The sequence below is a fragment of the Odontesthes bonariensis genome, chromosome 17, assembly GCF_027942865.1.
Source record: "Odontesthes bonariensis isolate fOdoBon6 chromosome 17, fOdoBon6.hap1, whole genome shotgun sequence".
Taxonomy (NCBI): domain Eukaryota; kingdom Metazoa; phylum Chordata; class Actinopteri; order Atheriniformes; family Atherinopsidae; genus Odontesthes; species Odontesthes bonariensis.
The window spans coordinates 10,347,480-10,366,146 of NC_134522.1; the positions used below are offsets into that span (position 1 = coordinate 10,347,480).

Genomic DNA, 18,667 nt, shown 5'->3' on the forward strand with positions numbered 1-18,667 from the left:
GTCTGTAAGTGAGATGCTATTTAATAGATTTAAGATGAGAAAGCCAAGGTTGAAATCTATTTTAAGATTAACTGCTGGGAACAAACACAAAACACATGTTTGAACCTTGTAGTAATGTTTTATTGATATAAAAACAGCACAGGAAACACAGCTGTCATAGACCAAAATAGTCTCTTGTGAGACATTATTCTCAATATGATACATCAAAGATAAAAATGAATACTTCTAATGGGAGCCTGGTGTGGTGTGAAATCCCTTTGTGCTAAAGTTATTTTTGAATATTCAGGAACTACCACCTCAGCTGCAAACTGATAGTCTACCTCACCTTAAATGTCAGGGACTCACCCACCATGTAGCGCTAAGCAACACAAAAATATACAAATGTAACCTCACGGGTGTCTCAGCCTACTAAGACCTCCTTTTTTAACTGTATTGGAACATTCACATCTTTGGGAAAGGTGCTGTCCTGACCCCTTTGCCATAGAGCCTATAACGTTCCCCACTGCTCACACACAGCTGCACAGTAAGCACCTGTTCAAGGCCTGCAGAGCAACCCTCAACGTTTCAACGACAGGAAACTCTCTGGGTTGCTCTTCTACAACATGTGTGTGTGTGTGTGTGTGTGTGTGACTGACACCACCTAAGCACTCTTTGCTCTGTTAGTTATAAGAGAAGCAGATGATGACATCTTCACACCCAAGCTTTGAGGGTGAAAAGATCATCTCTTGCCAAACAACTCTTTAGAAGAAGTATAGGTTTGAGACGGAATATCTTGATGGCGTCACCTGAATTCTGACATTACCGGACTATTGCGGAGAAATTACATTTTTGAAGAGGTGAGCATCAAACTTGTTCTTCTTTTAGCCTTAAAATTGAAGTTTAAAACTTGGAAAAACACAAAAGAACTGTGACACAATGCTGAACATTTGAATTTCTCTCTCATTGGAACGGCTTATAGCAAATATGCTACATACAGTAAATCAGAGGGGTTGTTTTGATTTATTTATCTATTTTGGTTTTAACTGTTTTTTTTCCATGTAGAAAACTGGCATTAGGAGATTAAAAACAGCAGCGCCCGAAGACAATGCCCATAGCTGAAATCCTTTTTTTTTTTCTAATTGAAATAAAATAGAAACTCTAAAGTTTACTTGATTGTAAATTCAAACCTGTATTATTAACAGTCTATCTATTATTGGTGCCATAGCAACTAACTTAAAGGGCAATTTTTCAATGTGGAGATGTCTTTTTTGCTTGTGTCTTCCAGTTCATCAGGCAATAAGTGAAGCAAGGTAAAGTCTTCACTTATTTATGGAGACTTATCTACATCTGTACAGTGCTTTGTAAAAAATAACAATCAACAGTGTGTGTTTGGAAAGGCTTTCAGTTACTATGAGTAAAAATTTAGAGGGTAGCCCCTCAATGGAAAATGCTGACTTGTGTGACTCCCTGAGTGTGGGCCAGTAAGCGTAGGAGAGGAGATTATTCAAGAGCTTCTTCATACCCCGGTGATCCTGCTGTGATTCAGTCTCGGGGTCTCTTTGCAGCAGTGGTGGTTTGTTAGTGCCGGGTCATGCCTTTCTAGATTTTTCTCACGGCTTTGAGCCTTTTGGATGGACGTCTGCTGTGATTAGCCCACTGACCCTGTTCCACGAGTGGCCCAATGGGAGTTAAGTGAGCTTGAGAAAGCTGGTTCATGTTGCGTACTGGTGTAAAACACAATACAGAACACGTGCATACGACGGATTGTTCAAGATTAACATTGCTCAGATTCAAGCCTGGATGAGAATTAGAGCACTTGGAGCCTGTGTGCAGCATTGAACTCTGTAGCAAAACTTTGTCATGTCTGATTTATTTGTTTAGTCTGTGTATGTTTACATGCCACAGAAACTTACTTTTGAGCCTCCATTTTGAGTCAAGGTCCTCAGTCACGTCCAACTAAAGCCGGATTTGTAACTTTTCTGTTGTCTGTGTGTGTCTTCCTCTGTCAAGTCTTGACATTCAACCGTGAAAGAGTTCTTTTTTTTAAAACTTTACGGTTTTTGACATGCATAAAACTAAATGCAGAATATAATGCTACTGTCCTGGATTTGTTCTGCTGTCAAAAAGAAAATCGATCGTCTGAGAATTTCTACCATTAAAAAGCAGTGCTAATCTCTCTCTGAGCATATAATATCCATGTGATAGCTTCTAAATGAACTTGCACTTTGAAATTGCAGAAAAGATGGGCTGTGCCTGCAGTTCAGACTCGGACGAATGGATTGAGAACTTGGATGAATTCTGTGAACACTGCAACTGTCCCATACCTCCACAGTTATGCAACACAGTAAGTGCACGTTTTAGATGTGCAGAATGAGCTTCTGCCAGTGTGCTGAAGTGTGTTTGTTTAGAAGTGAGTGACATGAATGGCTTTTGGTTGTTTGTTTGCTGATTGACCAATTAGAGGACACGCAAATGAGCAGTGGGGCACCAGCGACAAGGCGTGAACGCTGAATGGGTTCCCACAATTCATTCAGTGTTATGTAAAATCGGTAAACATCATAAAGTTCAATCTGCTCTTGGGTGCTTCATTTAAGCAGAATTTGATAACTTATGCAACTGCGAGGGAAGTTGTCTTTTGTGTGTTTAATTAAATGGGAGTGTAACCATTCCCTCAGTGTTGTTTGTTTCCTCTCTGAAACTTAGATGTCCCATTAGATTAGAAATAAAGGAGAAAACCACCTGTGTGCTAGACACTCAGACGTTCTGTCAGAAGAAAAAACCAAACTGCCAACGATTTACTGTCAAAAGCTGCATATCAAACCAGAAATCTTTGAGTTCTTTCTGTGAATGTAACGTACGACAGTTTGTGTTTCTCTGCATAAATCTTTTACAGCTCTCCAGAAAAATGTTTGTCTCATCTTGTTTTTTTGTCCTTCCAGTACACAGATCAGCTGATTCCATACCCATCACAGTATTCACCACCTACGTCACCTTTACCCGGTATATATTCTCCATATTTAAAAAAAATCTACAGAAGAATTTGTCTTGAATATGTTTGAAATGAGAAATGACATCAAATTAAATCATGTTTCTTCTTGTTTAATGTTGTTGAACGACATTCGATACAAGTTTTAATCAGGCAAATGCCAGGATGAACAAAATTTGAGGGGCAGTTAATTCAAAAGTAAATTTAGCAATCTATTCAAGGTGAATATATGAAGTAATGCTTTAAAAGCGGTTTCCTGTTCTTTCAACCTTCTACCAGTAAGTCTTCACATTTCTCAGTCTTGTCACACGAACAGTCATTCAGTGGAACATTTCCATTTCACAGTTTTCTCTCATAACATCTTCCATTTTCTTCAGATGTTAGTTTTCCAAGCACGTGTCCCTTTCTGTTTACACAAAAAATGACATCGCCGTGTCTAAAATGCTGCAGCATCATACTGGATACTCGAACACCACGTCGGCCATTTGGATTGACTGTTGGACGGGTCTTCGAGTTTATATGCCATCTTATACAGGACCCTGTTCTTTGTAAATGAAAACAGAATATCAGCAGATCATTGTGCGCTAAAACTGATTAAATTTGTGAAAAAAAACTTTAAAGTTATACTTGCCTCAGGGGCCTCACATCTCACATTTCCCACGTCAGCTTCCTGTATCTGCAACATAATATTTCCGTTTGGAGAACAAAAACTCAATTTTGTGAGCTGGAATACTTATCTCTCTTTGGTTGGCGTCTCTTAGGAAACAAAATATGCCTACTTAAGTTATCAGTTACAACAACTAAATAAATCTCAAGGCACCAAAAAACTCAAAAAGTCTTCATCTTCTCATATAAAGAAATCTTTCATTGAGTCAACTGAAAGATTCTGTTTGGAAGGAGAAATATGACCCTTCTGTGGCCTATCATCAAAGATCAGCATCCATAACAAATTTCATGCTGAAGGCGTGTAAACAAAATGTCTGCTTCTCCTTTCAGCTTCATCACCGGGTGTTTAGCAACAGTCATTAGTCAAAAAACTTCAAGATAATTCAAAGACATACACAAAAACTTTCTCCATTAACCATCATTTCTGTGATTTGAAATGCTTTTAATCTATTTTATCTAACTAAATCTAATAATCTCTTTCTTACAGACAACATCGGGTTGGCCATATACAGCTATGACCCCAAACATGAAGGCGACCTGGGTTTTGAGAAAGGAGACAAGCTCAAGATCATCAACAAGTGAGATACTCATACGAACATGTGATTAAAAAATGGCAAAAAGAAAAATATTTCAACCCCCCCAAAAAAAAACAATGTATGTGTGTTTGTCTCTGAAACTTAACTTATTTGGGTCGTAAACAGTTATTTATATCAAAAATAGATGCTTCAAAGTGGGTCATTTTGGGTTGTTCTGGTGACGTTGTAGTCCAAGTCATCTACAATGAACTTACAGTGTCCCAAATACATTTTCATTTGTGTAAACACATGATCTCACCCGAGTTTTCCTGCCTCTCTAACATGTCGACTACTGAATAAATGCAAAACCAACAAAAAAAGAACAAAGTTGAGCGACATGTTGCGTGTTGGAAAGAAGAAATCCAAACCTCTCTTAGGACGTAAAGCTCAATTAAATAAAGTTAGTTTACATTATATCCAGTAAAACGGGTTGCATTTTTATGTGCAACTCTTGGGGGTAAGTGCGGTGAGGTACGGATATGCGACCTTGTGTATATGTTCAGCTTGTGTTGGTTCACCTCTTCCTCTGACATGAACTCGTGCAGATTGTAAAGATGAATTTCAGATCTTTAAAATCAAAAATACTTTTTGTTTTTTTAAAGAAGTTGAAAAAAAATTAAAAACTTCACAGCAACATGTTGGAGTAAAATTTTGAATTGGCAGTTTAATTTAAAAAATTTAAATAAAAATGTTAATGTCAGCTTCTACGTTTTTATTACTTCTGTTCACACAATTAAAAATACAAGTCAGAATTGATCCCAACCTTAACTTAAACATAGTTTAAGTAACAATGTTTCCTTTTGACCATATCCATTTTAAAATCGTGGTTTTCACATTACATCGAATGTTTAGTGTGAAGTTATCGTGTGTTTGCTTTTTGCTGGACGACTCTGGCAGTTGATTCCAAGCTGTAAGTAAACTCTATTAACTGTAAATGTTGAGTACTGTGATGGTGTATGCTGACTGAATTTTCAGTTGAGCTGACAACATTATCTTTCTTTCTTAAACAAGAATAACTTGTATTTAAAGGCCGGAACTGATAACAAACGGAATTGTCCATTATGCCAAAAAACACAATTTGTCATTCGTACAGCGTAATCTTGAGAAGAGAATCGGATTTCCAGCAATCTCTAACAGGGTTTCAAAACAAAATGCAGGTTGTCGTACCATGAAGGACACATACCGTCATGTCCTATTCACAATTTCTTTCAAAACTTTTGGAGGTACTTGCAATTGAAAATGTGAGTTTTTGAGGCTAATTTTAACATAACCAAACAAAGTGTAAATGAGATAAATGTACTGTTTCACAATTAGGATATGTTTAACAGCTGATTAAATATTTGGGAAATACTCAGGAGTTCCCCCCTGATTTGAGAGTGAGGCCAGTGAATACAGACATGAGACTGACATAGATGCTTAATTTGATAAGAAGAACCATTCCTTTGCTTCAATAGTTTAAAAAGGTGTACATATTGTTGTGAAGATTGAAAGTCCATACTAAACCTTACTCTTACTTCTATCTCTTATGCTGATATGCAACACATTTTGTGGCCTATTCAGATTAATAAAGCAAATTTCATGCAGTGATCGTTTATACTGAAAGAACCTGTTTGCCTTTGGAAGGTAAATAAAACTATTCTGATAGTGAATCCATTGATTTCAAAACAGCCCGAGCTCCAGTGAGGTATCACAGAAATGTAAACTAACCTGTGATATTGTTGCTTTCTCTTCTGACACCCAGAGATGACCCAGAGTGGTATTTGGCAGAGTCCCTCACCACAGGCCAGAGGGGCTACATCCCATACAACTTTATTGCTATGACCACAATGGAGACTGAATCGTAAGTCACACAGGAAACATAATGTCAGGGCTGTCGAAGCAGTCTCATCTCACACTATGCATGCTGTGTCCCTGAGGAAAGGGAAGTGGTTAGCTTAAAGTTTGAAGTGTGCCGTGTGTTTTTGCTGCAGGTGGTTTTTTAAGAACATTTCTAGAAATGATGCCATGAGGCTCCTCCTTGCTCCTGGGAATACGCAGGGCTCCTTCATGGTTCGAGAGAGCGAGACTTCCAAAGGTGAAATGAACTTTATAATTTTCTTTAGTCTTAAAATTACAAACTGATTAAATTATACAAGTATGGACTGTTAAAGGGATATAAAAGTGCTCAAAAGAATTTTGTTCTCTCATGTAACCTCAGATGAACAACAACACGACATCAGTGTGTGAAACACTGATTAACACTGATCTAAATGTTAAAGATCAGGACAGCACAATAAGAAAAAGACTGAGCATTTATGTGTTTTGTGGAAGGGTTTCAAGGGAAAAATCTTCTTCTCTCTAAAAAGAACATGGCAGCACAGCTTAGGTTTGTAAAGTCACATCTGAACAAACTCCGAGACTTCTGGAACAATGTCCTTTGGACAGACCAGACCAAAGTGGAGATGTTTGCTCATAATGCACAGCAGCATGTTTGGAGAAAACCAAACACAGCATATCAGCACAAACACCTCACACCAGCTGTCAAGCACGGTGGTGGAGGGCTGATGATCTGGGCTTGTTCTGCAGCCACAGGACCTGGGCACCTTGCAGTCATTGAGTTCACCATGAACTCCTCTGGATACCACAGTATTCTAATCAAATGTGAGGCCATCTGTCCGACAGCTAAAGCTTGGTCAAAATTTGGTCATCAACAGGACAATGATCCCAAACAGAATGTCTGGAAAAGAAAAAAATCAAGGTGTCCAGTCAAAGTCCAAACCTCAACCTGATTTAAATGCTGTGCTGGGACCTTAAGAGAGCTGTGCATAAACCAATGGTGCAAACCTCAATGAACTGAAGCAATGCTGTAAAGAAGAGTGGGCCAAACTTCCTCCCAAATGATACGAGAGACTGACAACATCATAGAGAAAACAACTACTTCACATTATTGCTGCTAAAGATGTTTCTGCGTGCCTTTTAAGCATGTGGTTGACTTAATTTTTCACACAATGCTTCTGCATTTTGGCTTAAATTCTGTAAAATAAGGCGTAAAACCGTGTATTATGTCACATGTTGAATTTAAGGTTGTATTTAACCAATCTTAAGACCGGGCAAGAACTAGAATATTATTTTTTTTTACTGTGTCTTGATACATAAAACCTTAGAAATGAAAGAAAGTGGGCTTTTCTTTTCACGTGACCATATCTCTCAGCATGACTTGTGCCCTCTGCTTCCTTTAGTCCTGTTTTAACTTGAAGTGTTTCTAAAAGAAGATCCATTTCCCATTGGCCCCTTTCCTGTTTCTAGCTTGCTTTATTTGTTTGATGTTCAGTTTTTCTTTCCTGTTGAAGTTGGAAATACCCATCTACTACTCTAAAGAAATGAGTTGTTTCATCCGTTTCACTGTTTGTGTTGAAGATGGAGCACAAACTGTGGAATTCACTTCAGGCGTGCTTTAAATCACTGGTTTTAACCATGCCTATAGATAGCTCTGATAGCCCTAATTTTAGATATTTTCATTGCAACAAGGGGAAAGTTGCAGCCAAATAGCGAACAAACTGACCCCTGAACACCATCATAATTCCTGTTCACACTGCCCAAACAATTATAGTAAAGTAATCTACGCAAAACTTTGATTTTACTGTTCTGCTACAAAGCCCACAGTTTTAGATTTTAGAAATCTCTAGTCAAGACATTTTTCAACAAATCTTTCTGCTCCCCACTTTTCCGTGTACCCAGGGTCATACGCATTATCGATCAGGGACTTGGACCACAACACAGGTGAAGGAGTGAAGCACTACAAGATCCGTAACCTGGACGATGGTGGCTTCTACATCACAACCAAGATCTCGTTCAGCTCGCTGAAGGAGCTTGTGCAGCATTACTCACGTGCGTACAGCCTCTTGAGGGGCATGAATCAAAAGTGTTCACCATTGATAGGTCGTCATCTGAACTATTTTATGCTACATATTTCTTTCTCTATCCTGCAGGTGAAGCAGATGGGTTGTGCACAAACCTGGTGAAGTCATGCCAGTCGAGGGCACCGCAGAAGCCATGGTGGCAGGACGAGTGGGAGATTCCCCGTGAGTCCCTTACGCTGAAGCAAAGGCTTGGAGCTGGACAGTTTGGAGAAGTGTGGATGGGTGAGTTGTTTTCCATTTGAACGAGTTTAAACTTCCTCCTTCAGAAGTTTTCTACATCCCATCTAAAAAACACAAATACTCAGCCTGGTTGCGGGCTTGCCGGTGTGCCTGCCAGAAGCCAGGGCTTTTCTGCAGCGTCTGCAGAAGAGTTTCTTCAGTGCAGTCTTAATTGTAGGTTTGTTTGAGCTGGTTAACGAAAGAATGATGTGCGGTATTAACCTTGATACACGATGTTGCTCAAACTGCATGAATGCAACTTTTTCGATAAGCTTGTGGATCTGAGGAATTGTCTCCTAACAATACCTCCGTAAATGTTGACTGTGATTGCAGAATGTCGAGTTAAACAGAAGGGCTAAGAGTTTTGATCACAAGGATATCAGTTAAGCCACAAGCCCATTATCATTGAATTGAAGGGGTAATTTTCCCTCTATTTTCCATCCTCATTTGCCAGCACCATTTAACATCCAAAACAAACCACTGTACAAGCTAAACATGCCAACCATGGAGCTTGTCCTCATTTCACTGCCACATTTAGATTTGTAGTATTGTCTTGAATGTAGTCTGGGCCCTGTGTTTGTTTTCTCCTCATCCAAACATTGGTTCAGTGACATAGTTGAGTAATGGCAGGGACTCTCACTGAGTATGAAATGTTTACTTAGTGAACACGGAAATATCTATGTGATGGCCATCCTTTCTTTCAAGAAGATTTTCACTGCAGATAAAAGAGACAGAAGAATGCTTTGAATAATAGATCAAATTTTCTCCCCCGCATCGCTACGCTTCACACAAGATGCAAGATGTTGGTGCTCTACGCGGAGGGCAGAGAAAACTTGTTTGTTGGGACTTTAGTTGGATCCTGTTTGCATTTGAGTCATGCAAAAGTGTTTTTGTAGCGCTGCACACATTTGATTACAGCTCCAGACAAAAGCACTGTGTTTATATTTTATACTCATACTAACATGATGAGATAAAGAGTTCATTTTTACATTAATCCATGTAAAGCAAACTAAATATATCCTTATTATCACTGTGCATCTTTGGGGGTTAGTGACTGAAATTAGCCTTAGATTTATCAACATCTACAGGAGATAAATGATAGTTTGGGGGTTCTTGTAGCACAAGAATTATGCTAGACATAAATAGCTACACATGGTCTCCAGAGGATGAATTAATGACTTTAAGTATATTCTTACATTCACTGCCAAATTGTTATCTAATACTGTAAAATATCTCTGACAAGATGGCGGGAGGAAATATATTCCACATGTTGATGATTTCCAAACAAATCTTACTGACATTGCTAACTTTTCTACAAGCGATTTGATAAGTTATGAGGTATTTTCTGTTCAAGGAGGAACATTTGAAATTTCCAGTTTGTCCAGTTTGTTTGCTATGGTTCACCTTCATCAGCTGTGTCACACCTACATCATCAGTTTCCATTTCACAGTTTTCTCCCATAACATCTTCCATTTTCCTCACGTGTCCCTTTTTTTGTTGACACAAAAAATGACATCGCCGTACTGGATACTCGAACACCACGTCGACCATTTGGATTGACTGTTGGACGGGTCTTCAAGTTTATATGCCGTCTTATACGGGACCATGTTCTTTGGTAAACCAGCATGTTAACTGGTAACTTTTTAAAGTCGCCAAGAAATCAAAGTTTCATGTTTATATGTTTTTATATCTCACACAAAATGTCCTACAGCAGTAGTTCCTGCTACCGGGACAAAAATAAGTTCTTGGGTGTTCCTGATAGCTTTTTAGAGTTAGTCATTTCCTGTAAAAAAAAATGACCTTGAAATGCTGATAAGTTGTCCTGTCCCCAGGGGTGTATATAAGTATTGCGTCTAACTGAATGCTTTTTTTGAATCTCAAAGTTAAGCAAAGCTCATGCAGAATGGAGTTGACCTATCAGAGCAGATTTGGCTTTTTTAATGTATTTAATGTCTGTTTGTGAGCGTGTGCGTAAACCGCGAAGCAGCACATCATTCAATATGACAAAGCATCAATCATTGTGCATAAAGTTTAATGCAAATTACATTAAATATCATCAAAATTACATTTAGACGCATGTATGTAGATACACCCGATTCAGCCCAGTGTCGTGGGAAAATGTGACAGAGGGAAAATTTTTAATAATGAAATTGCTACAAATGTACAAATTGCTATAAATTGAGCACTTTTTAAAAATGAAATCAAGCATTATTTTTAAGTTGTATATCTTACTAGGAAGTTTTTTTTTGTATCTGCACCATGTTTTTGCAGTTAGAGTGGGACTTGTCACCATATCTAGCGTGCAATAGATGTTGTGAGAAGGGCTACAATTTCCCAAAGACAATCTCTTGTGTTTTCCTTTCATAACCAAATGATTTCTAAATATGTCTAGCTCTGAGGTCTATGATCACGCCGGCATAGTCAAAATGGGCTCAGACCCCAGAGGGTTAAACATAATGAGCCTAAATATTACTAAAGAGAAAGTAAAAGTGAACAGCATTGAAAGACAAAAGTGCATTTCAAAACATAATAACTTGGGAAGAAAAACTCAGCTGAAGGCAAATCTGAGCTGCCTGGCTGATAGATATGATCTTTTTTTTTTGCTTGGTAAAACTGGCAAACAGCTTTTTGTTACAGTTTCACAATATGCCACAAGACTTAACTCCTACATAAACATAAGAAGTTTTCATTTTCTCATGACTGTGCCCACTGGTGAGTTTGTGGGTTCCTGGCTGTGTTTTAAACCACATTTTTCAGCCAGTAATGTCTAATTGTCTATTTTCAGGACTCTACAACAATGACAGAAAAGTGGCAATTAAGAATCTGAAGATAGGCACAATGTCAGTGGAAGCCTTCCTGGCAGAGGCCAACATGATGAAGAACCTGCAGCATCCTCGCCTCGTCCGCCTCTTTGCTGTGGTTACGCAGGAACCAATCTTTATTGTCACCGAGTACATGGAAAATGGTAGGTGGTAGCCTGTGTCATTTAATAGATTATTAACACTCAAACATTAACAAAGAATTCCAGATTTCTCTTTAAGCTTCAAAATAAAGAAAATACTGATCATTTGAAGAGCAGTTGAAAAATATCCTTGTGCGTTGTACCAGCTTTCAGATAAGTTTGGACAACTAAAATACGTCCGAGCCTGTCTGAGATCAGTTCCTTAATCACCTGCCTGGTTACAGTAAAGACAGTGTTGTGAGAATGATCTCTGTGCCTGGAGAGGAGACAAAGGATTCATGTTAGCACAGAGTCATAGATGTTCAGGATTAAACACGTTGATCCGTTATCAGACTCTGGGTGGGAGTGTGAGATGGAACAAAAGCTTGGGTTGCACCATAGGTTTCATCTAGGTTTAATGAGTCATGATGTTTTCACATAAATGCTTCACTCCGGTGATTCTGTTGAATGCCTTTTTGATCACACATACATCCACAGCTTTGTTTCTATTTATTTGTGTTTGATGTATGACATCAGAATTGCATTACTGAGCCTGCAGAACGTGTAATCATCACTTGTGATTGGACATGAATGCAGCTGTGTGAGCAAACCTAAATAAGGAAGCTACAGTAACTCATGAGCCCTGACTCCAAAGCATGCTGAAGTGGCCTGGCCTCTGATAGGCTATTTTCAGCTTCTCCTCATCACCCCCCGTGTATTTACAGCCATGTGTTAAAATGTTTCAAAGCAAACATGAACTTTCGCATTTTTTCCGGGCCCCTCCAGACAGGTTGCTGGTGTTTACACGTCGAGGGGAAGTCTCTTCTGGCTAGTCGGAGATGAGGGGTGTTAAAATGGAAGAGGGTGAATCACTGTTATTGTTCAAAGAGTCCCTTGATGATGCCTGGCTATTTTCCCGAGTCTGCTTAACACACATGCACAGACGCATATACACAATGTTGGCACATGCGGCTGTAAACAAACCCTCTGTAGCTTTTACAATGGCAGTTTGTTCAGCATCCCGCCACTGGATCTTCCTCTTTTCTCTGCTCTTCTTACATAACATTTAAATGACAATAAATTATAATCAGTAATGAAATAGAGTTGCGGTAACAGCTGCAAACTGCTTTTGATAGCTTAATCGGCACGTTCAATAAAGGTGTATTACACCCAAAAGCCGCACAGAGATGATAGCGACCCTGTATCTGTTTCAGTGTAACCTCAAAAGTCTTTGCAATTGTTTTTCACTTTGAGCAGAAATGCCAAAACGTACTGAGAGATGCTGTCACAAACACAACAACAGCCTTACAGCCGAGGTGAAAGGGGTGTCTTTGTGTTATCGTGTGTGAGAGTCTTGTAAACCATCAGCAGTGGTTCTACATGAGGCTGTCTCTTTGTCTGGGATCCATGTGTGGACAGGACAATTGTTGCCTCTGTTGTCAGGAGAAAGGATGGCTTGGAGTTCCCATCTTTTTACAGTTTGTCCCTTTTTTTTTGTAATATCGAAGACAACAAAAGGGGGAAAATAACAGGCGTGTCATTCCAGCTTCCCTTTGTGACCTTGACAAAAAGCGTAACTCTGGCTCTCGGACTTCAAAAGCAGTCCTCTGGACTTATGCAGGGGAGCAAATGCCTCATCTTTCCTGGCACAGTCATTACTCTGAAAGTATTTCCTTTAGTTTGACTTGGTTGGCCGATGTGCAGAGGTATTGTTCAGTGCTAATCAAACCCAACACAAAGTTAACTGTCAGAAAGTAAGGATTGGTTTGACCGATGTTCTGTGTACTTCCTGAAAGTGTTATGGTGACTGATTTGAGCTTCTATTCTGGCCCATTTAAGTTTATTTATGTCTGCGGAGAATAAAGAATATGGAAACTTGATTTGTCTTCTGAACAAAGCATGATGTTTCTATAGTTTTCCTATTAAAATTAGCTGCCATTGGTGATTATTTTTTGTAAAAAGGTTGCAAAAGTTATCTGAACTGTTTGGAATGCAAGGGCAGTTTGGAATACCTTCAGAAATGAATTCATATGACCCAATTTTGTATAATCAGAATATAATTCATGGACTTCTAAAAACCGAAAAAATATCAAATCAAAAATATCAAATCTGGAGATAAAATGTCTACTGTTCATAGTTATTGGCCCTGTTTTGAATTCAAATGAGGTCCTTGAACATGAGAATTAAATTAGAGTTATCTGAGAACAGTGTTGACATGAACTGATTACCTAGTTGTTAAAAGTTTAACTGCTTGAAAAAGGACTGCCCATTTCCAAATTCTTTTAAGAAAGCTGAGCAGAAATGCTCGACTCAACTCAGTTCAACTCAGCATCATTCATATCGCACTTTTCAAAAGCACGTGCAATCCAAAGTGCTTTACAGAGCAAAATCCCCAAAGGAGTAAAATAAAAAACTAAAGGGTTAAAGGAATTATGCAAAAGATAGATAGAGTATTTTAAAACAAATAGTCCATAGAGACTATTTTCCAAAAGAAAACCTCTTTGAAATGGGCATGCTTTAAGTTAACCTTATCTTAATGATGTTGATTTTTCTCCAAAAAACATAAACATAACAAGGCTACAAGGGCATTGACTTAAATTTTTTCAACAGTTTAAGAAGTTGTCAGAAAGTTTCACTGTCGTAAAACAGGGAGGACGCCTCCAGGTTGTGGTACTATGGAGATACTAAATGAGAAGTCTGCAAAGGTTTGGACGACTGAGGGGGTAAAAACAAGAAAACCCCCAAAACAACATGTAGAATATCAAACCAGCTTCAAGCTGACTTGGATCGACATGGAGTCATGGTTTCAGCTCAAACCGCAAACCAAGTATGAATTCATGAGTCAAGACCAAAGAAGATGCCACGATCCAACGAGTTGCAGGAATAGTGAAACCAGAGGACTACCCAGGCCTTTTAGAGTAAATATGTGGTACCTAGAGTCAGAAAAGTGTGGGAAAAGACCTGGACTACACACCCTGTAGCACAGGAAGGTGGTTAAAAAAAAAAAAAGATGGGACTTTTAAAGTGGTCAACAATTTGACTTGACCTGATTCCCTCTGAAGAGAGCTGAAATCTACCACTGCAAAAGAGATTAAAAGCACAGCAAAGGAAGAATAAACTATTAGAAAAGAGGTGAAAAAAGCCTCTAGATGCTGGTAATTAGACATTTTACCAAAAGTATTTGACTATACAAAATTGGTTAGTTTGAATTTATCTGTGAAGATATTGTTAATTATGTCATTCTGACCAGCACAATGTCAATTGGTGATACTCTAATATAGCTTAACATTTTCATTATGTCAATAAAAACACGAGGCAATGCTTTAACTTGACTGTACTTTCCACAGGTAGCCTGGTGGATTACCTAAAAACCCCAGAGGGAGGCACTTTGCCCATCAACACTCTGATAGACATGGCGTCTCAGGCAAGACATTTCTTTTTATCTTAAAATCTGTCCTCCAATAGCACTTTCACTCATTTCACTCGAATTCTCTTTCATTTATTCTTTCACCTCTTTTTCTCTCGACTTGATCCTTCTAGGCAAGAAACTGGCAAGTGTTATGATGAGGCTTACATTCAACACTAATCTTGTAACAAGTGCAGACATGGGTGTGTATGTGAGCAGGAGTGCATGTGCGTTTTGATTAATGCCAGTCTGGACACTGGTGCACATATAAAACTGTGTCTTTTACAACAAACAAGGATTAAGAGAGGGGAAACTCTTATTTTTCTTTTATTTCTAATGTCTCATCAGTTTTTATTCTCTAACAAAGGTGTCAGAGGTGGTTAAAATGTGACAATCGTGTTACGACAACCCTGAAACTAAATATATGATGCAGATTCATTTATCTGAATCTCATTAAATATCTTTTATGAGCAAACAGTCATGCACTTTATGACAGGTTATGGATCTATTTATGTCAAACTCCTCAATTGATCAGTTAAATTGGATGGTGCAAAAGGGAGGCTTAAGTTAAAATATGTTTAAAGTGATAGTGTCGTAACTAGCTAAAAGCCTGAGAACAGGATGTGCGCTGTGGAGATGCTGGGTAGGCACTAACTGTATTTATGCTAAGCTAACTGCTGGCTTCACAGAGATTTGGAAGCAACTGTTTGGAAACAATCTTCTTTACGCATTATAATTTTTCAGAAATTTCAAATCAGGCTCACATCTACATCTTGAAATGTTACTTGTCAGTAAAAAAAACAAAAAACTTGTTGTATTGTGGATGTGGGAATGACATAATAACCACAGGAAGCCAGACCGAAGTTTCAAAGTCTAACACAATGAAAGATTCTTCATCTGCAGTCCATAAATTCTCAGACACATTAGAGTTCGGTGCATCGCAGTTAGCCTTGTGCAGAGCTGTGCGGTAAACGTTTCACAGAAGCAATCTTTCAAGACACTTTTCTTGCATGGAGAGCATTTATGGTAAAAGTAACATTAATCATCATGTGTTTCATGTGATTAATTATCTTACTTCTGCCACAGTGTTGGAATTATTATTCATCCAAAACTGTAATTTGTATGTATGCACATAGGATCAGAGGATATTGAGTCTTCCATCACATAATTCACAGGTTAAGGGTGGCTCATTAAATATAGAAACACACGTACATCTCAAGTTTCTGACAAAACCACCTCACACACTGGCACCTATGTGACAGATTCTCACACCCTAAGAATGCACCTGCTTAAACAAAACCTAAGTTTGAAGGTTAGATGCTCAGAAATAAATTTCACAGACGTTCAGAAATTGTGGGTGGGGAATTCTGTAGAAATCATCAGAATTTTTGTCCATTCAGTCACACTAATTTCTTCCTTTATTAGGTGTGCTGTCAAACTTCTGAGGTTTACTGCTGAAATGAGTCATGTAGTACTTGATTGAAACAAAACAGGCAGTGGAATAATCAGCACGTCTGTGGTAAGGCAAAGGCAGGAAGAGAGTTTTTGATGTCACAAGGTTGATAATGTGCTGTCCCCTGCAGGTGGCTGATGGCATGGCCTTTATTGAGCAGAGAAATTACATTCACCGCGACCTGCGAGCTGCCAATATTCTGGTTTCTCATGAGCTCATCTGTAAGGTTGCCGACTTTGGACTGGCAAGACTCATCGAGGACAACGAATATACGGCCAGAGAGGGTAACAAGACCTTCCCTAAAAACCCAGATCACACCTTCAGCACTAACTATACAATCGTTTTTATGGAAAATATGTCTCACAGCTCCCCCAAGTGTTCATGTTTTTTCTTATGAGAAATGAAGGCTTCTTTTTTGTTCATAGGTGCAAAGTTTCCGATTAAATGGACTGCACCGGAGGCGATCAACTATGGCACCTTCTCCATAAAATCAGATGTGTGGTCATTTGGGATCCTCCTCACAGAAATAGTGACGTATGGGCGCATTCCTTACCCTGGTAAGTACTCAATTATTGCGCTTATTCTGGTCGATCACAAATATAGATTCATGTCCCCAAATTATTTTGACTTTAATTATAATTCTGATATTATTTCACCTTTTGTGCAGGTATGTCCAACCCTGAGGTGATCCAGAATCTGGAGCGAAGCTACAGAATGCCGAAGCCAGACAACTGCCCCGATGGGCTTTATGACATCATGTGTCACTGCTGGAGGGAGACACCAGATGACAGACCCACATTCGAGTACCTAAGGAGTGTTCTGGAGGATTTCTTCACTGCCACAGAGAGGCAATACCAGGAATAGCTGCAGTGGCGCAAGGAGACACAGAGACATACATTAAACATACTCAAACTAAAGACAGACTCTGTGAAAGCAGATGCTGGATTTTGAATTACTTGCTGAAGAATTTAAGCCTTTCTACTGCTAGGGTACAAACTGTGATGATAAATAAGAGTACTGTTCTGCATCAAACTAATTCTGATAACATATGCTACAGCCACCATTGTGAATATGAGCATGAAGCAGAAAGAGAGAGGAGAGCGGTCACCATGCTGCTTGGAAAAACTGTGGACTATCTGATGTAGCTGAACAAGTTGCTGTTCTCCTGGTGCATTTTAGCTTGTAAATACTGTTACTTGCTTCAGCTGTGTTTTACCTCTGCAGTCTAATAACTGTTTTTGGTTCCAGTAAAAAAAAAAAAAAAGAAAAGAAAAAGCTTTACATGGATGTTGTTATTGTCGCAATACATTCAGAAGAAACCACACCACATAAATAAACTAGAAGCTGACAGAATATTGTTGATTTTATGTTGCAATACATATTAAATCCAAAAAGGTTTATTTCTGGGTATTTTTCTTTTCTTTTCAAGAATCACTGAGTGAGTAGTATGCTACTCTGAAAGCATGATTCACTCAGAATATGCATTTCTGAGCGTGCACATACTGTAGGGTCAGAGTGGAACAAGCAGTGTACGGAACAGTTTTGAGGTACCTCCAGAATACAAGCTCATACTTGAATCTCCACATATTTGTTTCACCCCAACAGATTATACATATGATATACATATATGATTTCATGGGGCCTATCGGGCACAGGTCTTGGAACCCAAGGAGTCAGGAAGGTAATACACATCCTACAGTGAGACATGGAACAAACAAATAAAATGTAGAAGTCTAGATGCAAAGAGAGCTGATGTAAAATGACCGAGTATAGGTATGCAACAAAGACATGCAGAATTACTTAAATGTGATGCCCTAAAAATAAAGTTTGGCCCAAATGACCATAAGCAAAAGGAAAAAAAACTATTGTAATTAGAAATAAATTACCATGAAGATATACAGAAAGATCCATATGAAAAAAATTGCCAAATTGAGCTAAATGAGAATCAAAATAACATACTACATTACCCTTTTGGCATGGAAGATGCTCAGTTATACAGGCCGATATAGCCAATAGATCTCAGTCTTGCAAATGTCTAACATCTGCCTACCAACTATTTCCAGGTTGCAGTTTGTGACATAAGGAGTCTGAGCCTTTTCCGGGGGGCTGGGGCCTATCCCAGCTGCCACTGAGTGAAAGGAATAGTTCACCCTGTACAGATCGCCATACAAATTAAACAAATAACCAGGCACACTCACTCCTTGGGTCAATTTTAGAATCATCAATCAACCTAACATGCATGTTTTTGGACAGTGGGAGGAAGCCGTGACACCAGAAGAGAAGCCACGCATGCAACATGCAAACTCCACACAGAAAGGCCCCAGCTGGGATTTGAACCATGAACCCTCTTGCTGAGATAGTGCTAACCACCACACCACCATGCAGCCCACTTATATCATTATTATCTTTTTTGTTCTTCTTATTATTTACGTGTTTGTTCCCAGGGGCCCATTATTTGAGCACGTAGTGACTGTAAACACGATGGGTGTGTGTTACTCTGTCGCCCCCTGTTGGCAGCCACTAACGAGTGGACGTGATCTCCG

At 38.9% G+C, this 18,667-nt stretch overlaps 1 protein-coding gene across 1 annotated transcript; it reads left to right on the forward strand.

Annotated features, from left to right (window-relative positions):
• Positions 1-629: 629 nt before the first annotated feature.
• Positions 630-17,524, forward strand: lck (LCK proto-oncogene, Src family tyrosine kinase). The gene is made up of 13 exons (XM_075488074.1): positions 630-836; positions 2,217-2,323; positions 2,919-2,979; positions 4,119-4,209; positions 5,948-6,046; positions 6,177-6,280; positions 7,924-8,073; positions 8,175-8,327; positions 11,110-11,289; positions 14,613-14,689; positions 16,255-16,408; positions 16,550-16,681; positions 16,792-17,524. The coding sequence occupies exons 2-13, from the start codon at positions 2,222-2,224 to the stop codon at positions 16,986-16,988; spliced, it is 1,500 nt and encodes a 499-aa protein (XP_075344189.1). The 5' UTR covers positions 630-836; positions 2,217-2,221; the 3' UTR covers positions 16,989-17,524.
• The last annotated feature ends 1,143 nt before the right edge of the window (positions 17,525-18,667 follow it).

Bases quoted from the DNA above. Each gene is read 5' to 3' on its own strand.
- lck (XM_075488074.1), top strand. From the start codon at position 2,222: ATGGGCTGTGCCTGCAGTTCAGACTCGGACGAATGGATTGAGAACTTG. The intron at 16,409-16,549 runs GTAACAAGACCT...TTTTGTTCATAG, and splicing joins CGAATATACGGCCAGAGAGG to GTGCAAAGTTTCCGATTAAA. The intron at 16,682-16,791 runs GTAAGTACTCAA...CCTTTTGTGCAG, and splicing joins TGGGCGCATTCCTTACCCTG to GTATGTCCAACCCTGAGGTG.